The sequence below is a fragment of the Netta rufina genome (genome assembly GCF_964035555.1).
Source record: "Netta rufina genome assembly, chromosome: 11".
Classification (NCBI taxonomy): Eukaryota; Metazoa; Chordata; class Aves; order Anseriformes; family Anatidae; genus Netta; species Netta rufina.
In genome coordinates, this window is record NC_140134.1 from 22,341,335 (window position 1) to 22,360,065 (window position 18,731).

The following is an 18,731-nucleotide window of genomic DNA, read 5'->3' on the forward strand; positions in this document are numbered from 1 at the left end:
TGTGGCCACCCCTTGCCACTCCGCATCCATCCTGTGCTCACAGCTCTGGCCTCCTGGAGCAGCACTGCAGCTCTGGAACAAGTGCGCCAGAGACCACAGCAGCACCAGACACACCAGATGTCCCGTCACAGGCCCTAAGCAGCTGACAGCAGGTCCCTCCTCCCAGGCCAGGCTCTAATTATAGCATCCTAAAGCTGCAATAAACTGACCAGAGCTGCCCGCTTGTCTGCAGTGAGGTGGCTGGAGCAGCCCAGCGAGCACCCAGCGGCTCTGCTGTCCTCTCCTGCAGCACAGCGCGTGCCCTGCCGTGCTGCCGGTGGCTTCACAGGGTGCAGGTGCCCACCCAGCCCCTCGCCAGAGCATCTTCATGGGCAGCACTCAGGGCCCTCCTGGAGTGCCTGGGGGCAGGATCCTGCTGGGCTCAGCTCTGTCCTCTCCAACCCCAGCCCAGGCCCCAGACCTCCCCCCAGCACTTCCAGCCGAGCCCCCCGCTCTGTGCAGCCTGTCCCGGGGCCACATCCAGCCCCTGCACCAGAGTTTCAGCTCCCCCTGCAACCATCGCTGCCGGCCCCGTTGCCATGGCACCTCCCGGGATGCTGGATGGAGGAGGCTGAAGCAAGGATCCGGCCCCAATCCCCTCTCTGGGATGACCCAGCCTCCCCCAGATGGACCCTGGCAGCAGTTCCTGGACAGCCCCATGCTCACTGCCAGCAGCACGAAGCTGCAGGATGAGCCGGCCCTGGCAGCTCGGGCAAAGCTCTGCCCTCCCTCCCCTGTCAGCCCCCCGGGGGCTCTCGGACAGCACTGCTTGATCTGTGCGAGCAGAGAGCCACGAGTGAGCCACACTGATGCTCCCGTACCAAAGGTGACTTCAAAATGCTCAGCCCAGAAGGACAGGGTGGGTTAAAGCTGCGATGACAGAGCACTTTCCAGGCATCTCTACAAACCCCTTGGTTCAGCCAAACCCCTTCGTGTTTGTGTTAAACCAGGGAAGGCGCAGGAATATTCACAACTCTGCTGTGTAACCAACCACCCGTTTAACCCACATCTCCTGCTGGAGGCACACCCGTCTGTATGTCCAAGCAACTGGGCCTTGCGCTCCCAGCCCGGTGACCTGGCACTGGGCACGCAGTGCTGCTTACCTGGCCCCGAGCAGGTGGGTGCAGCCGGGAGCCCCCCGTGCCCCCCACCCCATCACCAGGGAGGGCACTGCGGCCCGAGGAGCTCGGGCATTACTCAGCAAATCGTTCTGAATAACTAATAGTGCTGAGAAAACGCAACCTGTGATAATGTGTGAACAGGGAAGGCACATCTCCATTAATCACTCGTTATGAATTATTCAACAAAACAGGAAGCAGGAGGCAAACGCTTGGTGTGGAAATGGAGTGGGCTACGATGGACACTTGAGCCCCATCCGTGGGGTATCCCTGGTGTGATCTGAGCGGTCTGGCTCATGCACACAGCCCTGCCAGCACTACCCACAGCCAGCCCCAACCCAAAACGCCCCGTGGGCAGCCCGCCAGCAGCTCCTCAGGGCTGGAAACCCACGTGCAGATGGAGCCGGCATCACCACGCACCAGGACAGGGCTGGGCAAGAGTCCCGTGCAGACAGGGGGTGCCGGCTCCTCGGCTCTTGCTGCTGACACCTAACAGAGAGGAGAGCTACTGGGAGCAATAATTAGAGCCTGGGGGATGTCACACGCCACTCACCGTGTCTCACAGCCCTCTGCACAGCACGGCCAGCTCTCCATGCAGCAGCCAATGCTACACACTGGAAACGCAGCAGCCCCCTCCCTTTGAAGCAGCCCCCCCAAACCTCTCAGTGGACACATTGTGGGGTGCAACCAGCCCGGGGCACACCACCACCAAGAGCTGGATGAGGCCACCAGCCCAGGCCCCTCTGCAGGGGCACCTTGCCCCAGGGGACAGCCTTGGTCTGTCACATCGCCCTGCCCTTATGCAGGTGCCCACTCCCATCACATCTGAGGTCCCAAAACCTCTCTCCCCCGTTGTGGCTGTACCTCGCTGCCCTTAGCTCTGGAATCACCGGGGCAGGTGGGCGCCTTTCCTCTTGGTCCAGCCCGGGAGCTGCAGCGCTGCCATGGGGAGCAGAAGGGAGAACAAACCCACACTCCTGGGGAGAGCTCTCATCCTGCCAAGGCAACTTCTGTGATTCTAAATCTGTTCTGCATGTAGAGCCTTGCTACAAATAATCTGCTGTGCGTGCATCTGTGAAAATGAATGGACAAACAGTTACATTTTCAGAGCTTATATGGGCAATTTAGCAAGTTACCGAGAAGTCTTTGCTTTACTTGATTTAATAAAGAAGCTGCCATAAAGTTTTCCTAAACGCTTGCTAACGTAATAAGACCTACTTCATTTTTCTGCTGGCTCTGATTATTATTGTTATTATCATCTTTTACCAAAGAAGGCTACAATTTTAGGTTATATTTTAGTAATCACGAGAGAGTTTCCCTTAATGTTAATCTAGTTTCAGGGAGAGTGCTATAATAAATACCACTACAGGCAGCAGTAGCCTGCTAAATTACAGAGTCATGTGCAACGTTGTGTTTATCACGCATTTATGACCATTTTTCCCCACCTTGTAGCCAATTACCTGTTTCTGCTGGGACTGCTCCTGAAGAGCCAAGCTTCTCAGCTGAGCAAGACGGGCTGGAGGCTGCAGGAAAGCGGTTCTCTGCCTGGATGAGATTCAAGGACCGGGGACTTCTGCCCCTGTGACAGCAGAGGGTCGTGGCAGCTTCTGGCTGGACCCCGAGGGGAGGCTCTGCCCTAGGAGGCACCACACGGCCTCTGGTTTCCCCCTGCAACACAGCACTTGGGCAGCCCCCTGCGCACGCAGACCCCGGGGTCACATTTCTGTCAGGTGGAGCTCGGGGGGCTCAGCCCAACCCCACCCCAGGCAGGTCCAGCCGTGGGCTCTGCGCAGTTTGCTCCTGGCTGCGCCCCCCCGGGCCCTGCCAGCCCCCACGGCGGGGGGCAGCACAGCCCCCCCCGGGGAGCCCTCTCCTCTCCCTGCTGGGCTGCCCTCAGTGGCGCCGGGCACACGCGGGGCAGAGCCGCGCACCCCGCACGCAACCCCCCGGGCGCTGTGCCCACGCGTGCCGGGACAGAGCCGCACCGGGGGCACACGCACACCCCCGGGGACCCTCTCACGGCGCTGCCCGCATCGCCCCCACCCCGGGACGGGCGCACCCGGCGTGCGCGCACGCGGACCCCCGGGGCTCCGCAGCCGGCCGGGGGCACCCGGCCACGCGCCTCGCCCACGGCCACGCGCGGAGGCGGCCGGCAGGACGCCCGCCCGTTCTCGCCCCCCCTCCCCGCCGCTCCCCGCAGCCAGCCGGGGGCGGACGCGCCGCCCCCCGCCTCCTCCCCGCGCAGCCCCGGTGCGGCCGGGAGCAGCGGGCACGGCGGCGGTGCCGCAGCCGCCCGGGGCGCACGGAGCGGGCGGGGGGCACCGGGCGGCGGGGGCCGGCCCCTCCCGGGGGGCTCTGCCCGGTGCCCGCAGCACCGAGCGGCGCCGGGGGAGCCCCGCCGCGAGGGGAGGGAGGGGAAGGAGCCCCCCGCATCCCCGGTCCGTCCTGCTGGCCCCCGGGACGGCGGGGGGGGCCCGAGGCACCGGCACGGGTCCCGCCGGCGGCCGGGACGAGGGGGATGGAGGTGAGAGCTGCGGGCACCCGGGGGGGGGCTGGGGGCGCGGCACTTACCGGGCCGGGGCCGCGCATCCTCCGCCGGGGAGGCTCCGGGGACGGCCGGTGAGCTGCGGGCTGGCGGCCCCTGGGGGGCACCGGGTGGGCACGGGAGGGCTGGGAGCTGCCGCCGGCTGCGCGGCCAGGGAGGGGCAGCGGGGGGGGGGGGGGGCTCGCAGGCGGCAGGGTCCCCGTGCCTCCGACGTTCCCGCGGGGCCGGGCGTTTGCTGCCCCTTCCAGCAGAGCTCCGAGCCGCCGCTTGTGCCTCGTGCACGGAGCTCAGCGGGTCGCAGAGCTGCGGGTGCTGCTCCTCCAGGAGGGGCAGGCACAGGGCCAGGAGGCACCCAGATCCTGGGCGGTGGCAGTGGAGCAGCACGCAGGAGCCTTGCCCGGCTGAATTTCCCGGAGCCAGCCCGTGCCAGGCAGTCAGGGAAGCACTTTCCAGAAGAGACCGTGCCCGTTGAGCCTCTTGAGCCAGTCCTGCCACGAGTGGAGCTGCTCTCCTACAGCACTCTCCTGCACAAGCAGCTCACAGCACCACGAAGCAGCACAGGGTTGCAGACAGCATGACAGCGGCTGCTTAAAATTTCCTTCAGCAGCGAGGAAGCAAAGATCACAGCCTCAGCTCGAGAAGCCGCAGGAGATGCTCACAGCCTCCAGCAGGCTCTGCCTTGCAGCCTGAGGGACCTCTGAGACACTGCAGAAACCACAGCAGCATCGGGACCGTTCTGATTTCTCTGGCACTCGCGGAAATCGGCTGCATCCAGGCAAACGCCAGCATGGCTGTTGGAGAAGTAGAGCTGCAAAAGAGCGAGGCAAGATGAGCTGAGAGTTGCATTGCCAGGGGCAGCAAGAGCAGAGCTGCTCCAGGAGGGGCAGCCAGCCGTCAGCAGCAGGAAACCATCACGCAGCCAGGTGGGGAGAGCACATCAGCAGGGACAGGCTGGTGACAGGTCCCACCAACACAGAGCAGCGGGCCAAGGCAAGGCGACAAATCAGACCGTGAGGGGAGGCCGATGAACAACCACAGCCTGACAGGGCTGGACGCAGCCTTGGGCACCCACACACTCAAACCAGCCCCAAGCCTCTTGGCCTGCATTTAAATAGAGCCCCCAGCCCAGGCAGAGGCCGTGGGTGCGGTCCCAGGTGAGGCTGGTCAGGGCAGCTGAGGCTGATTTGGGCGCTGAGGGCACACAACTAAAGCAGAGTAAGGCCGGAGACCCTGTGCCTGGTGGGGCTTCTTGGAAAAATACCATAAATCCTAACATCAGATTACTGAGAGTGGATTGATGTCATAAAGTAAAAGCCTTGTAGGGGTGTGAGAAGGCTGGGCCAATGCATCTCCCAGCTGCCACAAAGCCGCTCTTTCTCTCCAGGAGGTCCCAGAGGAAGGGAGGCTTTTCCCCTGCTGCAGTCCCCCTTGCACCCCAGCAACCTCAGCAGGCAGCAGGAGATGGCCAGGGAATCACAGCACTGTTTGGGTTGGAAGGGACCTTAAAGACCACCCAGCTCCATCCCTCTGCCATGGGCAGGGACACCTCCCACCAGCCCAGGCTGCCCCCTGCCCCATCCAGCCTGGCCCCAAACACCTCCAGGGATGGGGCACCCACAGCTCCCCTGGGCAGCCTGTGCCAGCGCCTCAGCGCTCTTGTGGGACAAAATTCCTTTATCGTATCTAATCTGAATCTCTTTTGATCTGGGAAAATGCATGGGGGGGGGCAGCCACGGGAGGCAGAGCAGTGCTGGGAGAGTGGTACCCAGGGGAGGGAGGCAGGGCTGGGGCGAGGGCCGTGGCGGAGGCACCAGCCTCACCTCTCCATCCCGGTTGCATTCCCAGATACCGGCTGACGCTGCCGTTCCCTGCCAGTGAGCAGCGGGTGCCATGGACGAGGTGACGGTGCTGCAGATGGGGGGGAACTCCCTCCTGAAGGCCGTGTGGCTTGGCCGGCTCCGGCTGACCAGGCTGCTGCTGGAAGGGGGGGCTTACATCAACGAGAGCAACGAGAAAGGGGAGACCGCCCTGATGGTGGCCTGCATCACCAAGCACGTTGACCAGCAGAGCATCAGCAAGGCCAAGATGGTGAAGTACCTGCTGGACAACAGAGCCGACCCCAACATCCAGGACAAGTCTGGGAAAACGGCCCTCATGCACGCCTGCATCCGAGGCGCCGGGGGAGAGGTGGTGTCCCTGCTGCTGGAGAACGGGGCCGACCCCAGCCTGGAGGACCACTCCGGAGCCTCCGCGCTGGTCCACGCCATCAACGCGGACGACAAGGCCGTGCTGCAGCACCTCCTGAACGCCTGCAGGGCGAAAGGGAAGGAGGTGATCATCATCACCATGGACAAGTCGGCCACCGGCACCAAGGCCACCAAGCAGTACCTGAACGTGCCCCCCTCGCTGGAGTTCAAGGACGGGGCCCCCCCCGAGGCGTGCACGGCAGCCCCCAGCCTCAGCCTGACAGCAGCCGTCCCGTCCCCCCCCGCCCGCTGAGAAGGAGGACGGTGCCTTCGGGCCGCACTCAGCCCAGCCCGGGGACAATCCCCCTGCCAAGGCCACCCCCGAGCCGCCCTCCCCCGGGAGGAAAAGCGGTGCTGCCAAGAGAGCGCGGCTGCCCCAGCTGAAGCGGCTGCAGTCCGAGCCCTGGGGGCTGGTCGCGCCCTCGGTGCTGGCCGCCGCCGCGCACCACGAGGAGCAGCGGGTGCGCACGGACGACGAAGTCATCATGGGCATTGGTGAGCTCTCCTTCTCCAAAAAGGCTCCCCTCGCCCGGAGCAACAGCAGCAAGAGCAAAGACGCGTCTCTCTTCCCTCTGGTGGACGAGCAGGCTCTGAGGACGCCGTCGGCCTCGGGGCAGGTCTCCAGGAAGGTGGGCTACGAGAAGGGTCCGGCCGGCCCCCAGCGCCTGCCCCGCCGCAGCACGGTGCCCGAGCAGCCGGAGAGCGGCGGCTCCGCGGGCCCGGCGGCGATGGAGGCGCTGCACTGGCGGAGGCTGAGCATCGAGCACCACGACTGCGATGATGGTGTGGGCCTGGTGGAGGTGGGGAAGGTGGCCTCGGAGAGGAGGAAGCTGAACGGGTCCCACCTGGCCCTGCTCAACAGCTCGCGGGAGGCCCTGGACAGCCTCGCCAGCACGTCCCCCGTGGCTGCCCGGCGCCGGCCGCCCAACCTCCTGGAGCGGCGAGGGTCCGGGACCCTGCTGCTAGACCACATCTCTCATACCCGGCCGGGGTACCTGCCCCCTCTGAATGTGAACCCCAACCCCCCCATCCCTGACATTGGCTCCAGCAGCAAACCTTCCTCCCTGCTTGCTGCTGGCTTGAAGTCCCTGGTGCCCATCGCTCCCAGCTCACCCAAGCGGGGTGACCTGAGAACCAAAAAGAAGCTTCTCCGGAGACACTCCATGCAGGTGGAGCAGATGAGGCAGCTCTCTGATTTTGAGGAAATAGTGGCCCAGTAGCTGAGTCACGGTCGATTTCCCAGAAAATTTACTAAGTATGTGCTCTCTGTAGAAACATAAATGATGGTTCCTGAACAGAGCGGCCGTGGGGAAGTGCTGGCAGCCCTGGGTGTTCAGCCCCGTGCCCAGGGGCTGAGCGAGGAGGGTCTCGTGCTGCTTCCCAGAGCTGCCGAGAGCCAGGCGGCAAGGAATCGAGCCCGAGCATCTGAAGCATCTGTCATGTACTGATAACTCATTTCTGGACTTTCCCCCAAGAGTAACTATCTGAGAAATCCGATCCCAGAACATCTCAGATGCAGAGTCAGGCTTCACACAAAGGCTCCTGGCTGCAGTTTATTTATTCCTGATTATTTATGATCCGTTTTTCTTCCATCCCACTCATTCTAATACAGAAACCGGTCTGGGAGCCCCACGCCAGGGAGCCGGGGGCTGATGTATTTGTGAAGTGCCTACCAGGAAGGAGCTTAATGCTGCAAGAGGTTGGAAGAGCAGAAATAACCCTCCTTAGCAATTGAATGTATTTTTACCCTCACTGTGCCGGAGAAGGGAGACAATTCCTGCCTCAGAGATATCCGAGCACTTTGAAACGCCAGAGGCTGAGCTAAATCTGTTGCTGGTGCAACCCAGAGTCTTCAGCGGGCCTGCCACCAGGACGGATTTGCCTCAGCATCTTGAGAGCCACCAAGGCGCAGGGGCAGTTCCCACCACACTGAGCAACTCCGAGCACTGACGTCCCGGCTTGTCCCTGCGGGAAGCTTCCCCCAGGGGAGCGCGGGTGCCGAGGATGGCACGTGGCGAGCACCAGGGCTTCGTGCTGGCCACAGGCAGCCGCAGCCAGGACTCCCCCCTCCTGCCGACCCCGCTGCCACCACGGTCCTTTGGGGTGAAGCGGACGCAGGGACACGGCCCCGCATGCCGGGCTGGGGCACGATTGTGTCGCCACCTCCACCCCGCGGGACGAGCTGGTTCCTTACCCGGGGCATTAGCGGTCCTTCTCTGGGCTGTTGCAAAACTTTGCACAGGTCCTGCACACAGCAGCGTCGTGTTCTGGTTCTATCTGCACAAGAATGTTCCCCGAAAGTGCATTTTAGATTTAAATATGCTATTTAGAGCAAAGGTGGGCTTATATTTTTACAGCCTTAAAGTTTACACTTTCTGTCTGTCAAATGTCTTACAGATTGAATTCCAGGCGTATTTTACCTATATCAATGAAGTTTGTCTTATATTTTAGGCTGTGGAATTTTAAATCCCATAGCCTTCGTTTCTAAATATTCTGATGTTTTGTGGTGTGTTTGGGTTTGTTTGTTTTTTTTTTTAAAGTACTATTTAATGTCATTTGCCGCTGGTCTGAGAGAACAATGAAACAATGGTGCCTGCAAACCGCAGCTCAGCCGTTCCGAGCGTCCTGCATTCCGTGCGCTGCAGCCGGGCGGGTGCCGGGCGGCCCCGCGGGCGCATCCAGGGCACCGAGGCGCGGCGCGGGGCTGGCTCCGGGTGCGGGCTCGGGCTGGCCGTGCCGCCGCTCGCTCGGCACCAGCGCTGCCCCTGCCCCGCGGCCGCTCCTCGCCCTTCCCCTTCTCTCCCCACGGAGCCTCCCGGAGCCCTCCCGGGCCCCCCCGATCCCCGCGGAGCCGCCGCCTCCCGTCCGGAAGAGCGCCGGGGCCGGGGCCGGGCCGGAGCCGCTGCCACGTCAGGGCTGGGCGGCCCGCGGGCGGAGCGGGGCCGGGAGCGGGAGCGGGACCGGGAGCGGTGCGGGGTGCTGCGGGGTGCTGCGGGGCGCTGCGGGGTCGGGAGCGGTGCGCAGCGGGCAGGATGCGGGGCTGGGCGCTGGCCCTGCTGCTGGGCGCGCTGCGGGCGAGCGGCACCGAGCTCACCTTCGAGCTGCCCGACAGCGACAAGCACTGCTTCCACCAGGACATGGAGCGGGGCCTCAAGTTCACGCTGGATTACCAGGTACTGCCCCGGCACCCTGCTCCGGGACCCTGCCCCTACCCTGCCCCTACCCTGCCCCTACCCGTCTCCCCCCGTCCCTGCCCATGCCCCTGCCCGCATCCCGCTGAGCCCCAGCCAGGGCTGCCCCCGCACCTCTCCCGTGCAGCCCCTGCTCCCCCTGCACCGCTCTGGGGGCCATTCCCTGCCCTGAGCCCTGCCCAACACCGCCTGCCCTGGAGCTGTTTGGCAGAGCCAGGATGGACCTGCACGGGCTGCAGCAGCCCCCAGAGCAGTGGCAGGGGCTGTCCCCCTGCCCAGGAGCCCCACCTGAGCCCTGGGCACCGTGGGGCAGAACCTCCCCGGGCCTGGGCCCCCCCCCTGCAGTGTGCAGCCGTGGGCATGGTGCCTGTGCTGCTGAGGGCATGGCCGTGCTATGGGCACGTGGCAGGACAGTGCTGCTCCGTGCGGGGCGCAGGGATCCTCTGGAGGCTCGGCAGGTGCCACCAGCATCTCCTTGCGCAGGTGATCACCGGAGGGCACTACGATGTGGACTGCTACGTGGAGGACCCCAACGGCAGGACGATCTACAGGGAGACCAAGAAGCAGTATGACAGTTTCCCACACCACACCGAAGTCAAGGGCATCTACACCTTCTGCTTCAGCAACGAGTTCTCCACCTTCTCCCACAAAACCGTCTACTTCAACCTGCAGGTGGGCGACGAGCCGCCCATCCTGCCCGACATGAGCAGCCGCGTCACCGCCTTGACACAGGTGCGTTGCGCGACGTGGCTGCTTCTGGCGGCAGGAGGACGGTGCTGCTGCAGCTCCTGCTGGTGGCTAAACGGCACAGCCCCGCAGGACCGGGCTCGCCCCCTTCCCCTCCGCCAAATGCAGAAGTGCCAACCGCCCGCCAACCGCCCCTGCGGTGTGCCAGCCACATCCTCCTCCTGCTGGCACGAGCACAGCTGCTGTGCCGGCTGAGCAGGCTGGGACCGAGAGCCCTTCTCCGAGCCCAGACACGAGGCAGGGCTCTCTGTTGTGCCCTGCAGCTCCAGGCAGGCGCTGGGGCAGGGGCTGGCAGAGACCCGGCCGTGCAGGGAACCGCTGCCTGTCCCCGCTGCCCGAGCACGGTCCTTGGGCTGGGCTGTGTGGGGCCCCACGAGCAACAGCATGTGCTTGTCCCCCCAGATGGAGTCTGCCTGCGTCACCATCCACGAGGCTCTGAACGCGGTGATAGACTCCCAGACCCACTACCGGCTGCGGGAAGCGCAGGACCGGAGCAGAGCCGAAGACCTCAACGGCCGGGTCTCCTACTGGTCGGTGGGGGAAACCATCATCCTCTTTGTGGTCAGCATTGGGCAAGTGATGCTGCTCAAAAGCTTCTTCACCGAGAAGAGACCAGGCGGCGGCGGAGCTGGCACCTAATGCCGAAGCTGTGCCCATGCCCAAACTGCAGGAGGGGGGGGGCAGGAGGGAGCGGGCAGACAGCGTTCCCCTGGGTCACGCTTGACCGCTGCTTTTCGCAGGGTGCTGCCGTGGGGACGTGGCTGGGGACGGAGCAGAGGTTGGTGACGTGACTGCTGAGCTGGATGGAGAACGGCCACCTGAGCACCAGCCCCCCCACGCAAACCCCACCAGCAGCACCTCCCGCTTTGCTGCCGCCCCCCCTGCCCGCTGCCCCTCCGTGCCCTGCCCCGCTCCCCGGCTCTCCCAGGGCTTTGAGCTCTGCACCAACATCTTGCTCCCATGTCCGTGCCAGGTGTGACTGCAGGGTGCAGGCACAAGGCCACGGGCACCCAGCAGAGCGCAGGGCAGGGAGCTGTGCCCCCAGCAGAGCCCCCAGCATCCCCATCCTGGGTGCTCCCGCAGCCCCCCGTGCTGCCCAGGGGCTGCAGCATCCGTGCAAGGCGGGCGGAGCGGCTGCGTGCGCACAGCTCCCCTCTGTGTCCGCTGCGGGCAGCTTTCCCCTGGAGCACGCTGCAGCACCGCCCGAGGCTGGGAGCAGGGTCCCAGGAGACCCTGGCTGGCTCAGAAAAGGGAGGTGAGGTTTCAACAGGGGCTTTTTGCTCGGTTGTTTCATTTGCTTTCACGGTTCTCGCGATGCAGCATTTCCTAGGCCCCTTTCTGCCACACGCGCAGGTGATGTACGCCACAGGAAACATTGGCATCCTTACATGAGTGTGTGCCAGGGACTTGTGCTGAGACCCACACCCCCTCCCCTTCCCAGCCACCTTGCAGAGGCTGTCGGGGGGCAAGTTGGGTGGGTTCATTGCACCGTGCGAGGCAGCAGGGGTGGGCACAGCTCTGCTTTGTCCCAGCCAAGGAAGCCCCCAGCAGCCCCGCTCCCTGCAGCCCCCAGCAGCAGTGGGGCTGGCTGCAGCACCCAGCCGTCCCCAGCCCCTCCAGCAGCTCCTGCCAGACCCACGGGAGATCAGCACCACTGTCGTTCCCCTTTGCCACTTCATAATAAACCATGCGACTGTGCTTCCTGCTGCTGTTTCTGGGCACTGCTCCCACGTCCTGGCGCTCACGGCCACTGTCCCTGCCTGCACAGGCTGGCCCAGCAACAACTCCAGGACTTGGTGAATGCGCTCCCAGCACAGGTCCGGGTGTCAGACTGGGGGGGGACCTGCTGTCCCTGTGCCGGATCTGCCAGCAGCCCCCACCCTCACAGAGGCCCCAGGCACAGCTCACACCGGGGGCTGTAGCAGCAGCCCCCACCCCACGGGAGCGAGGTGGCACAGCCACGTCTCCAGCCATCCCTGGCCCCGGTGGCCGCGCTGGCCTTGGAGCTGAGCCGCAGAGCCGGGAGCTGCTGGGCTCCTGTGCCTCGCAACGCCCTTGGGCAGGAGCCCAGCTCCCGTTCCCAGCAGCGGGCACAAGGCTGGGGCTCTGCCTGGGGCGAGCAGCCCCCAGCAGCTGCAGGGGGAGCAGCACCAGCCCCGTCCCACCCGCAGACATCCCTGAAGCTGCCCCCTGTCAGCGGGGGTGTCCCCAGGGGCTCTGCTGTGGGGACAGGAGCAGCTCCAGGCCGGGTGCCCTCGGGGACAGCAGCGGGGGTCCCTGCACAGCCCACCCCCAGCCCCGTGACCTGGCAGCCCCAGCACAGCCCGAGCTGGGGATGGATGCAGGCAGCGCACAAGTTGGCCACGGGGAGCTTTATTGCTGCGTCCTGCCCCAGCACAAGGCTTAATGGGCACAGGGAGGGTGGAGGAGACCTGGGTGCCCTCGTGCCCAGCCGGCCACAGGACCAGCTCTGCCCCACCGCTTGCAGAGGTGCTTTGGGGCACAGGAGCAGAGCCGCAGAGCCCCCATCACTTGTGCTTGCTGTTGTGCCATCGCGGGTCCCCTCTCCGAAGCCCCCTGGGGATCTGCACAGCGCCAGGACAGCCCCGGCTCACAGGGCGCTGCTCTGGCAGGAGCCAGCCCCAGCGGGCAGCCCCGGCCCGGCAGGTACCTGCTGCCCCTGCGCACCCCCAGCTCCCCGCCGGGCCCGCAGGGACGAGGCCGAGCAGCGGAAGGAGCCTGTGGCCGGGGAGGGTGGCTCGGGCTCAGGGCTGTGCCCGCAGGGGCAGCCGCAGCCCCTCCGGAAGGGGATGGTGAAGAGCCCGTAGGTGATGGGGTCCAGGCAGGCGTTGAAGAGGCCGAAGATGAAGAGGATGTGGGTGAGGGACGGCGAGACCCTCTTCTGCATGGCCCGCGGGCAGAACCAGTACCACAGCCCCAGCAGGTAGTAGGGGGTCCAGCAGAGGATGAAGGACGAGACGATGACCAGGCTCATCTTCAGCATGCGCAGCCGCGCCCGCGGGATGTTGTTCCCCGAGCACCGCAACGGCACGTCCCTGGAGGGGACTGAAACGCAGCAGGGGGCTCAGACACCTGGCCAGGGCCAGGGACCTGCACTCAGAGCAGAGCCTGGAGGGCCCCACACAGCCCTGGCCTGGGCTTCACCTCCGGGATGCTGCTGGCAGCTCCTGCAGCCAGGCCCCGCCAGCCCCCACTCACAGAGGCCGGAGCCCATGCGCCGGGAGATCTCCAGGAGGATGCGGGCGTAGCAGCAGACCATGATGAGCAGCGGCAGCAGGAAGAGGCAGGTGAAGCTGAGCATGTTGTAGAGGGTCTCGTGCCAGCGCTGGGGGAAGCTGCCCCGCGTGGTGCACTGGGTGAAGTTGTGCGGGGGCTGGAGGGTGACGGTGCGGAAGAGGAAGAGCTGGGGGCAGAGCAGAGGCGGTTTGGTGCCACCCCGGGGGGCTGCAGAGGGCACAGACACCCTGCCCCTCCCCGAGGCAGCGCATGGCAATTCTGCCCCGGGGCTGCAGAGCACCAGAGCGGCAGGGGCAGACCCTGCTGTGCCCGAACCCCTCCAGCCCTTCCCAGCTGCCGTGCCAGGGGCTCACGGCATCGCCACCCTGGCCCCTTCCCCAGGACCCCCCTGGGAACCCCAGGAGCGGAGCAGGGGGTGCGTGGGGCCGGAGCAGAGCTCCGTGGCGGGCACCTGCGGCAGGGAGAGCGCGGCGCTGAGCAGCCAGGCGGCACGCAGCATGGCGCGGTTCCTCCTGCGCGCGCGGGCGATGGCCAGGGGGTGCAGGATGGCCGCCTGCCGGTCCAGGCTGATGACGACGGTGACGAAGGCGGAGGCGTACATGGCCAGCAGCCGCAGGTACATGAGGAGGCGGCAGGCCAGGTCGCCCGCCCGCCACTGCAGCGTGATGTTCCAGACGGCGTCCAGCGGCATCACCGCCACCGTCACCAGCAGGTCGGCCGCGGCCAGGTGCCGCAGCAGCAGGCGGATGTGGGAGCGCCGCGCGCCCCCCCGGCCCCCCGCCGCCCGCAGCACCGCCAGGTTGCAGCCGGCGGAGAGGGCGAAGAGGGCGAAGGTGACGGCCACGCGGGCCTGGGCAGCCGGCGAGAAGGTGGGCAGCCGCAGGGGCTCCTCGCCGCCCTCGGGGCGGGGGCTCCAGGCACAGCCCTGCTCCGGGAGGGTCGGGCTGCCGGGGGGCTCTGCGCTGCTGTTCCCCATCGTGGGGCCTGCGTCTGGCTGGTGTCCTCCTGCCACGACAGGCAGACAGGCAGTGGGGAGTGGGGTGGGGGTCCCAGAGGAGGCAGGAGGGCCCTGTCCCCTCCAGGACCCCCACCCCAGCTCCAGGCACAGCCTTCGGCTGCTCCCTGCAGCCGGGGGCTCCGGGAAGCCTTCAGAGACCCCCCCACAGCCTGTAGAGGTCTGGGACCCCTTCCATCAGCAGGCAGGGCAGGGGCAGACACTCTCAGCTGGCCCCAGCCCCCTGCCCACCCCAAGGCACTCCTGCCACCCCACGCCCCCCACCCCGCATCATCCCTCATGGTCCTGCCCGCAGGCAGAGACCTCCCGGCGCAGGCAGCCCAGCGCAGGACCCCCGGGTGCAGCTCCCCGCTCCCCACGCCCCTCACCTGCAGCCGCAGCGCCCGGCCCCTGCCCGGCCATCTCGGGGCTGCTGCTCACACGCCACCAGCTCCCTGCTCCAGGGGGTCCCGCATGGGCGCTCGGCTCAGCCGCAGGCGGCCGGGAGAAGGGCTCAGGGCAGGCACCGCGGCGCTCAGAGCCCACAGCCCGCAGCCCGCAGCCACCTCCGCTCCGGCCCCACGCAGCCGCTCAGCAGGACGCCCTTGGCAACTCGGGTTGCTCCTTGACGTAGCCAGCCCAGGTGGAACGTCTGGGTCCTTCACCACCAGCCACCCACACAGGCACGGGCGTGCACAGCCCTCGTGCACACGCACAGGGGCTCAGATGCACACCCACGGAGGTGCACGCGCACAGACGCGGCTGGCTGTCCCCATGGCTGAGCGTGTCCCCAAAGCCACAGCGTGTCCCCAAAGCCACAGCGTGTCCCCATGGCCACAAAGCCCCCCGGGGGCTGCAGCCTGGGGGAGGGGAACGTGGCCGTTTTGCATCTCAAAGGCTTCGTGCCCCCCCGGCGGAGGGAATTAGGGTTATTAGCAAGTCATTTCACAGCTAAGTGGGGCTCATTATCCCTGCAGACCCCCTGCCCCAGAGACCCCGGAGCGCATTAGCATCTGCCTGCCAGTCCCGGCCAGGGCCCCAGCGCCAGCTCCAGACACCCCTGAGCCAGGGCTGGGAGGGGGCCGAGCCCCCTGCACCCCCCCACACCCCTCTGCACCCCCCCATGGCCGTGGGGTCCCCCCACCCGCGAGGTGCCCTGCCTGCCGGCGTGCAGCCCCCACCCTGCTGCCCCCAGCCCTTTCCTCGCTGCTGCCCCCAGCCCCCCGTGTAACCCTGCGGTGTGGGGGCCCCACGAGCCCCCTGTGCGGGGGGTGAGCGATGCTCAGCCCTCACGGAGCCCCGGGACGGAGCCGTGGTGCCGCCAGGCGTGCAGCAGGAGGTGTCCCTCCTGATACCTCCCAGCGATTGCTTTCCCAGATGCTGCCCGCAGCTGTGTGGTGGTCCCCGGCCCCATGGTGGTGCTCGGAGCTCCTGCCCATGCCCCGAGGCTCGCCCCGGAGCAGCAGTTTCACCACCTCAGCCCTTCTCCCCTGGCCCCAGACTCAGCACCTTGGCCCGGGCAGGTTGCAGCCCTCCCATGCCCAGCAGCTGCTGCAGGAATGGGCTCGTGGCGACACACAGGGTGGGCAAAAGGGTTTATTTATGTACAGTCACAGCCAGCCTGGCACAGCCAGCACGGATCCGGGCTCACGAGGCGCCTCGTCCCCCCCACCTCCCAGCTGTCCCAGGGGGGACACGCGTCCCCTGAGCCCCCCAGGTCACAGGCGTCCTGGTGCTGCGTGGCTCCGGCTCCGAGGAGCTGGGGTTTGCCCCGGTCAGTCCTGGGGCTGCGGTGGCAGCAGAGCCTCCAGGAGAGAGAGGAGATCTGCGGAGAGGTCCTGCGGGGAGAGAGCGTGGGTGAGATGGGGACCAGCAGGGCAGGGCTGGGATGTCAGGGCAGCGGGGACAGGGGCTGGCAGAGCCCAGCCGCCAGGAGGGCACCGCTCAGGGACCTGCAGGAGCCTGGCCCCAGGTCTGTGCCTGCTGGTGGGACTCCGACAGACACGGGGAGGGTGGCACTGGGGAGGACAGGACCAGGGGAAGGCACCGAGCGCCCCACATGCACCCGCTGCAAGGGAAAGGGGACGAGGGCTCCGTTCCCAGTCCCTGACCACGCTGCTGCGACCCCAACCCCAGCCCCACACTGCCTTGGGGGTGCTCCAAGCCCACCGGAGAGGCTGTGCCCTGTCCCGTGCCAGCCCCCTGCCAGGGCCCATCCGTGCTTACCCCAGCCCCGTGACCGTGCACGTACCTGGGTGGCTGTCCCTGCATCCGCAGCCTCCGGCAGCATCAGCCCTGCGTCCAGGATGGGGTCGCTGGGGGGGTCCGGCGGGGTCCCTGCCTCTGCACAGTGAGGGAGGGGCAGCCAGGAGGAGATGAGAGCCCCGTGCAGCTCCGGAGGGGTCCCCACAGGGGGGCTGTAGGGCGGTGACGGCCAGGCCCCCGTCCCCATGTCAGGAACCCCGTGCAGCGCCGGGGGGGTCTCCAAGGCCGGGCCATAGGAGGGTGACCCCCAGGCCCCCGTCCCCACGTCGGGAGCCTCCTGCAGCGCCAGGGGGGGCTCCATCACGGGGGGTGACCCCCACACCCCCATGCCGGGGGGCGAAGCGTCCCGCGGGGCCGGTGCCGGGGGGGGCTGGCAGCAGCCCAGGCCCTGGGGGCAGAGGGGGCAGTGCCGGGGGGCCGCCCCCCGCCGCCGGGCCAGCGCCTCCTCGCTGAGCCCCAGCAGGGCCGAGAGGTGGGCGATGTAGCGGATGGCGAGGCGCAGGGTCTCGATCTTGGTCAGGCTCTGCCCGGCGGGCGCCAGCGCGGGCGGCAGGTAGTGCCGCAGCCGGTGCAGCGCCTGCGCCAGCCGCCTCATCCGCAGCTTCTCCCGCTCGCTGGCGCTCTGGCGAGGGCCCCCGGGACCCCCGGCACCCTTCCTGCCCACGGGGCCGCCCCGCGGGCGGGGGGCAGCGGAGCCGCGGCGAGGCCCCCGGGCGGCGGCGGGAGGCGAGAGGCCGCAGGAGTCGGGCGAGGGCGCGGGCGAGCTGCTGCTGTAGCCCTCGGGCTCCGGGGCTGCGGAGAGGCCCCAGCGCTGCAGCGAGGCCGTGGTGGGCAGCAGGAGGCCAGGGGCTGCGGGGCGAGCCATGGCTGCGGGGCCGAGTGTCGGCGGCCCCCGGTGCCTGGGCTTTATGCCGAGCCGGAGGTGTGAAGTGGCACCTCCATGGCCGGCGTCGGCAGCACTTCAAAGGCCGGGGGGGGGCCAAGCGCAGCCAGCCTTTGAACACGCGGGTGATGAATTTTACCCCAGCGGTGTGAGGCTGCTCTGTGCCGCCCACCCCCCCGACATCCCGCACCCAGCACCGGCACCGGCACCGGCTGGAGGAGTCCTTGTGAGCTTGGGTCCCCCATGGGCCCTGCAGCAGGGCCAGCAGCAGCAGAATGTGTGCTGTGGGGTCTGCAGGGGGGTCCCCAGGGGGGTGCAGGTGCAGTCACACCAGGGCCAGCCCATCCCCATGTCCCCAGCACGTCCCCGAGCAGCACGGTGCCCAGCACAGCACCCCAGGCACCGTCCCACCTGCACCCCCCTCCCCTGTGAGCGGCCAGGCTGGGGGCCAGGCCCCGCTCCCCCCCCCCCAATGCCAGCCACGGCAGCGGGCTTTGGCCAGGTCCCCGCAGCCCTGGCTGATGGCATTTCACATGCTCACACTAATGAGCCCTGACGCCTGCAGAGCCACTCAGCTCCTGCCAGGGGCTGGTGCCCGGCAGTCCCCGGTGCTGTGACTGACAGCGTGGGGGCTCTGTGCCGCCCCCCGCACCCCTCCCTGCTCCCCCAGACCCTGCAGCAGCTCTGAGCCCCCAGTCCCAGCCCCCAGTCTCCAGGTGCTGCCCCCCACCCGCTGGGAGCAGCACCCAGGGGTGGTGGCAGTGAGCACAGCCCCACGGGTCCCTGGCCCTTCCCGGCACACGCAGCCCCGTCCCGGCCACTGGCGGGGGCTCCGGGGGCTGGGAGGGGGCCCCCCGCCGCGTTCCCAGGCCCTGTGCAGGGGTCGCTCCCTGCGGGTGTAAAGGTTTCCAGGGAAACCCAGCACTGCCGCGGGAAGGAAAACAGATCAGGGAGAGAGCCCGGGGCAGACAGGGGGGAGAGCTGCATCCCAGCGAGGGCTGCAAGCCCCCCGCCACTCTGCCCCCGAAGCTCAGGCTGCACAGCCTGGCCGTGCACTGGGGTGAGCAGCACGGGGTGCAGCCGTGTGCATGGCCCCGGACACGGGGGGTGCACAGCCCCCAGACACCGGGGTTCAAGGCCCCTCCGCCCCCATGCAGGGGGCACAGTGCCGGGCACAGGGCATGGAGCCAGCAGCGGGGCACGGGGCTGACCCTCCCCAGGCGATGGGGCCGGGTGAGGCAGCGCTGTCACGAGCAGGCTCCTGGTTCCCAAAGGTCACATGAAAATCATGGGATTTTCCTCGGAAAAGCAGCAGCATGGAGGCGATGACATAAATTTAAGTCCTGCTGAGTGGTCACTGCTGGTCCCTGCGTTTCCCCACTCCTCACCACACTGACCCGGAGCCAGACCCCAGGCAGCTGCAGGGTCTGGGCAGGAACATCTCC

At 67.1% G+C, this 18,731-nt stretch overlaps 4 protein-coding genes and 1 long non-coding RNA gene across 5 annotated transcripts; 2 read left to right on the forward strand and 3 right to left on the reverse strand.

Annotated features, from left to right (window-relative positions):
• Positions 1-2,027: 2,027 nt before the first annotated feature.
• LOC311213594 lies at positions 2,028-3,776 on the reverse strand. Its single transcript, XR_014618769.1, has 3 exons — positions 3,729-3,776; positions 2,618-2,736; positions 2,028-2,229 (listed from the first exon to the last, which is right to left on the reverse strand). It is a non-coding gene; the product is annotated as an uncharacterized lncRNA (long non-coding RNA).
• Positions 3,777-5,592: 1,816 nt separating this feature from the next.
• On the forward strand, positions 5,593-7,168 carry ANKRD34C (ankyrin repeat domain 34C; the record flags this gene model as incomplete). The annotated part of the gene is given in 2 exon segments (XM_084293367.1): positions 5,593-6,168; positions 6,170-7,168. Coding segments are annotated over 2 exon segments (1,575 nt in total).
• A 1,795-nt stretch (positions 7,169-8,963) lies between these two features.
• On the forward strand, positions 8,964-11,514 carry TMED3 (transmembrane p24 trafficking protein 3). The gene is made up of 3 exons (XM_084293164.1): positions 8,964-9,121; positions 9,623-9,871; positions 10,289-11,514. Exons 1-3 carry the CDS (start codon positions 8,981-8,983, stop codon positions 10,523-10,525), a joined length of 627 nt encoding a protein of 208 aa, XP_084149290.1. The 5' UTR covers positions 8,964-8,980; the 3' UTR covers positions 10,526-11,514.
• A 983-nt stretch (positions 11,515-12,497) lies between these two features.
• Positions 12,498-14,120, reverse strand: LOC311213517 (gonadotropin-releasing hormone II receptor-like; the record flags this gene model as incomplete). The annotated part of the gene is made up of 3 exons (XM_084293560.1): positions 12,498-12,952; positions 13,106-13,310; positions 13,596-14,120. The coding sequence occupies 3 exons, from the start codon at positions 14,118-14,120 to the stop codon at positions 12,498-12,500; spliced, it is 1,185 nt and encodes a 394-aa protein (XP_084149686.1).
• A 1,793-nt stretch (positions 14,121-15,913) lies between these two features.
• On the reverse strand, positions 15,914-17,268 carry MESP1 (mesoderm posterior bHLH transcription factor 1; the record flags this gene model as incomplete). The annotated part of the gene is made up of 2 exons (XM_084293121.1): positions 15,914-15,976; positions 16,390-17,268. The coding sequence occupies 2 exons, from the start codon at positions 17,266-17,268 to the stop codon at positions 15,914-15,916; spliced, it is 942 nt and encodes a 313-aa protein (XP_084149247.1).
• Between the last annotated feature and the right edge of the window lie 1,463 nt (positions 17,269-18,731).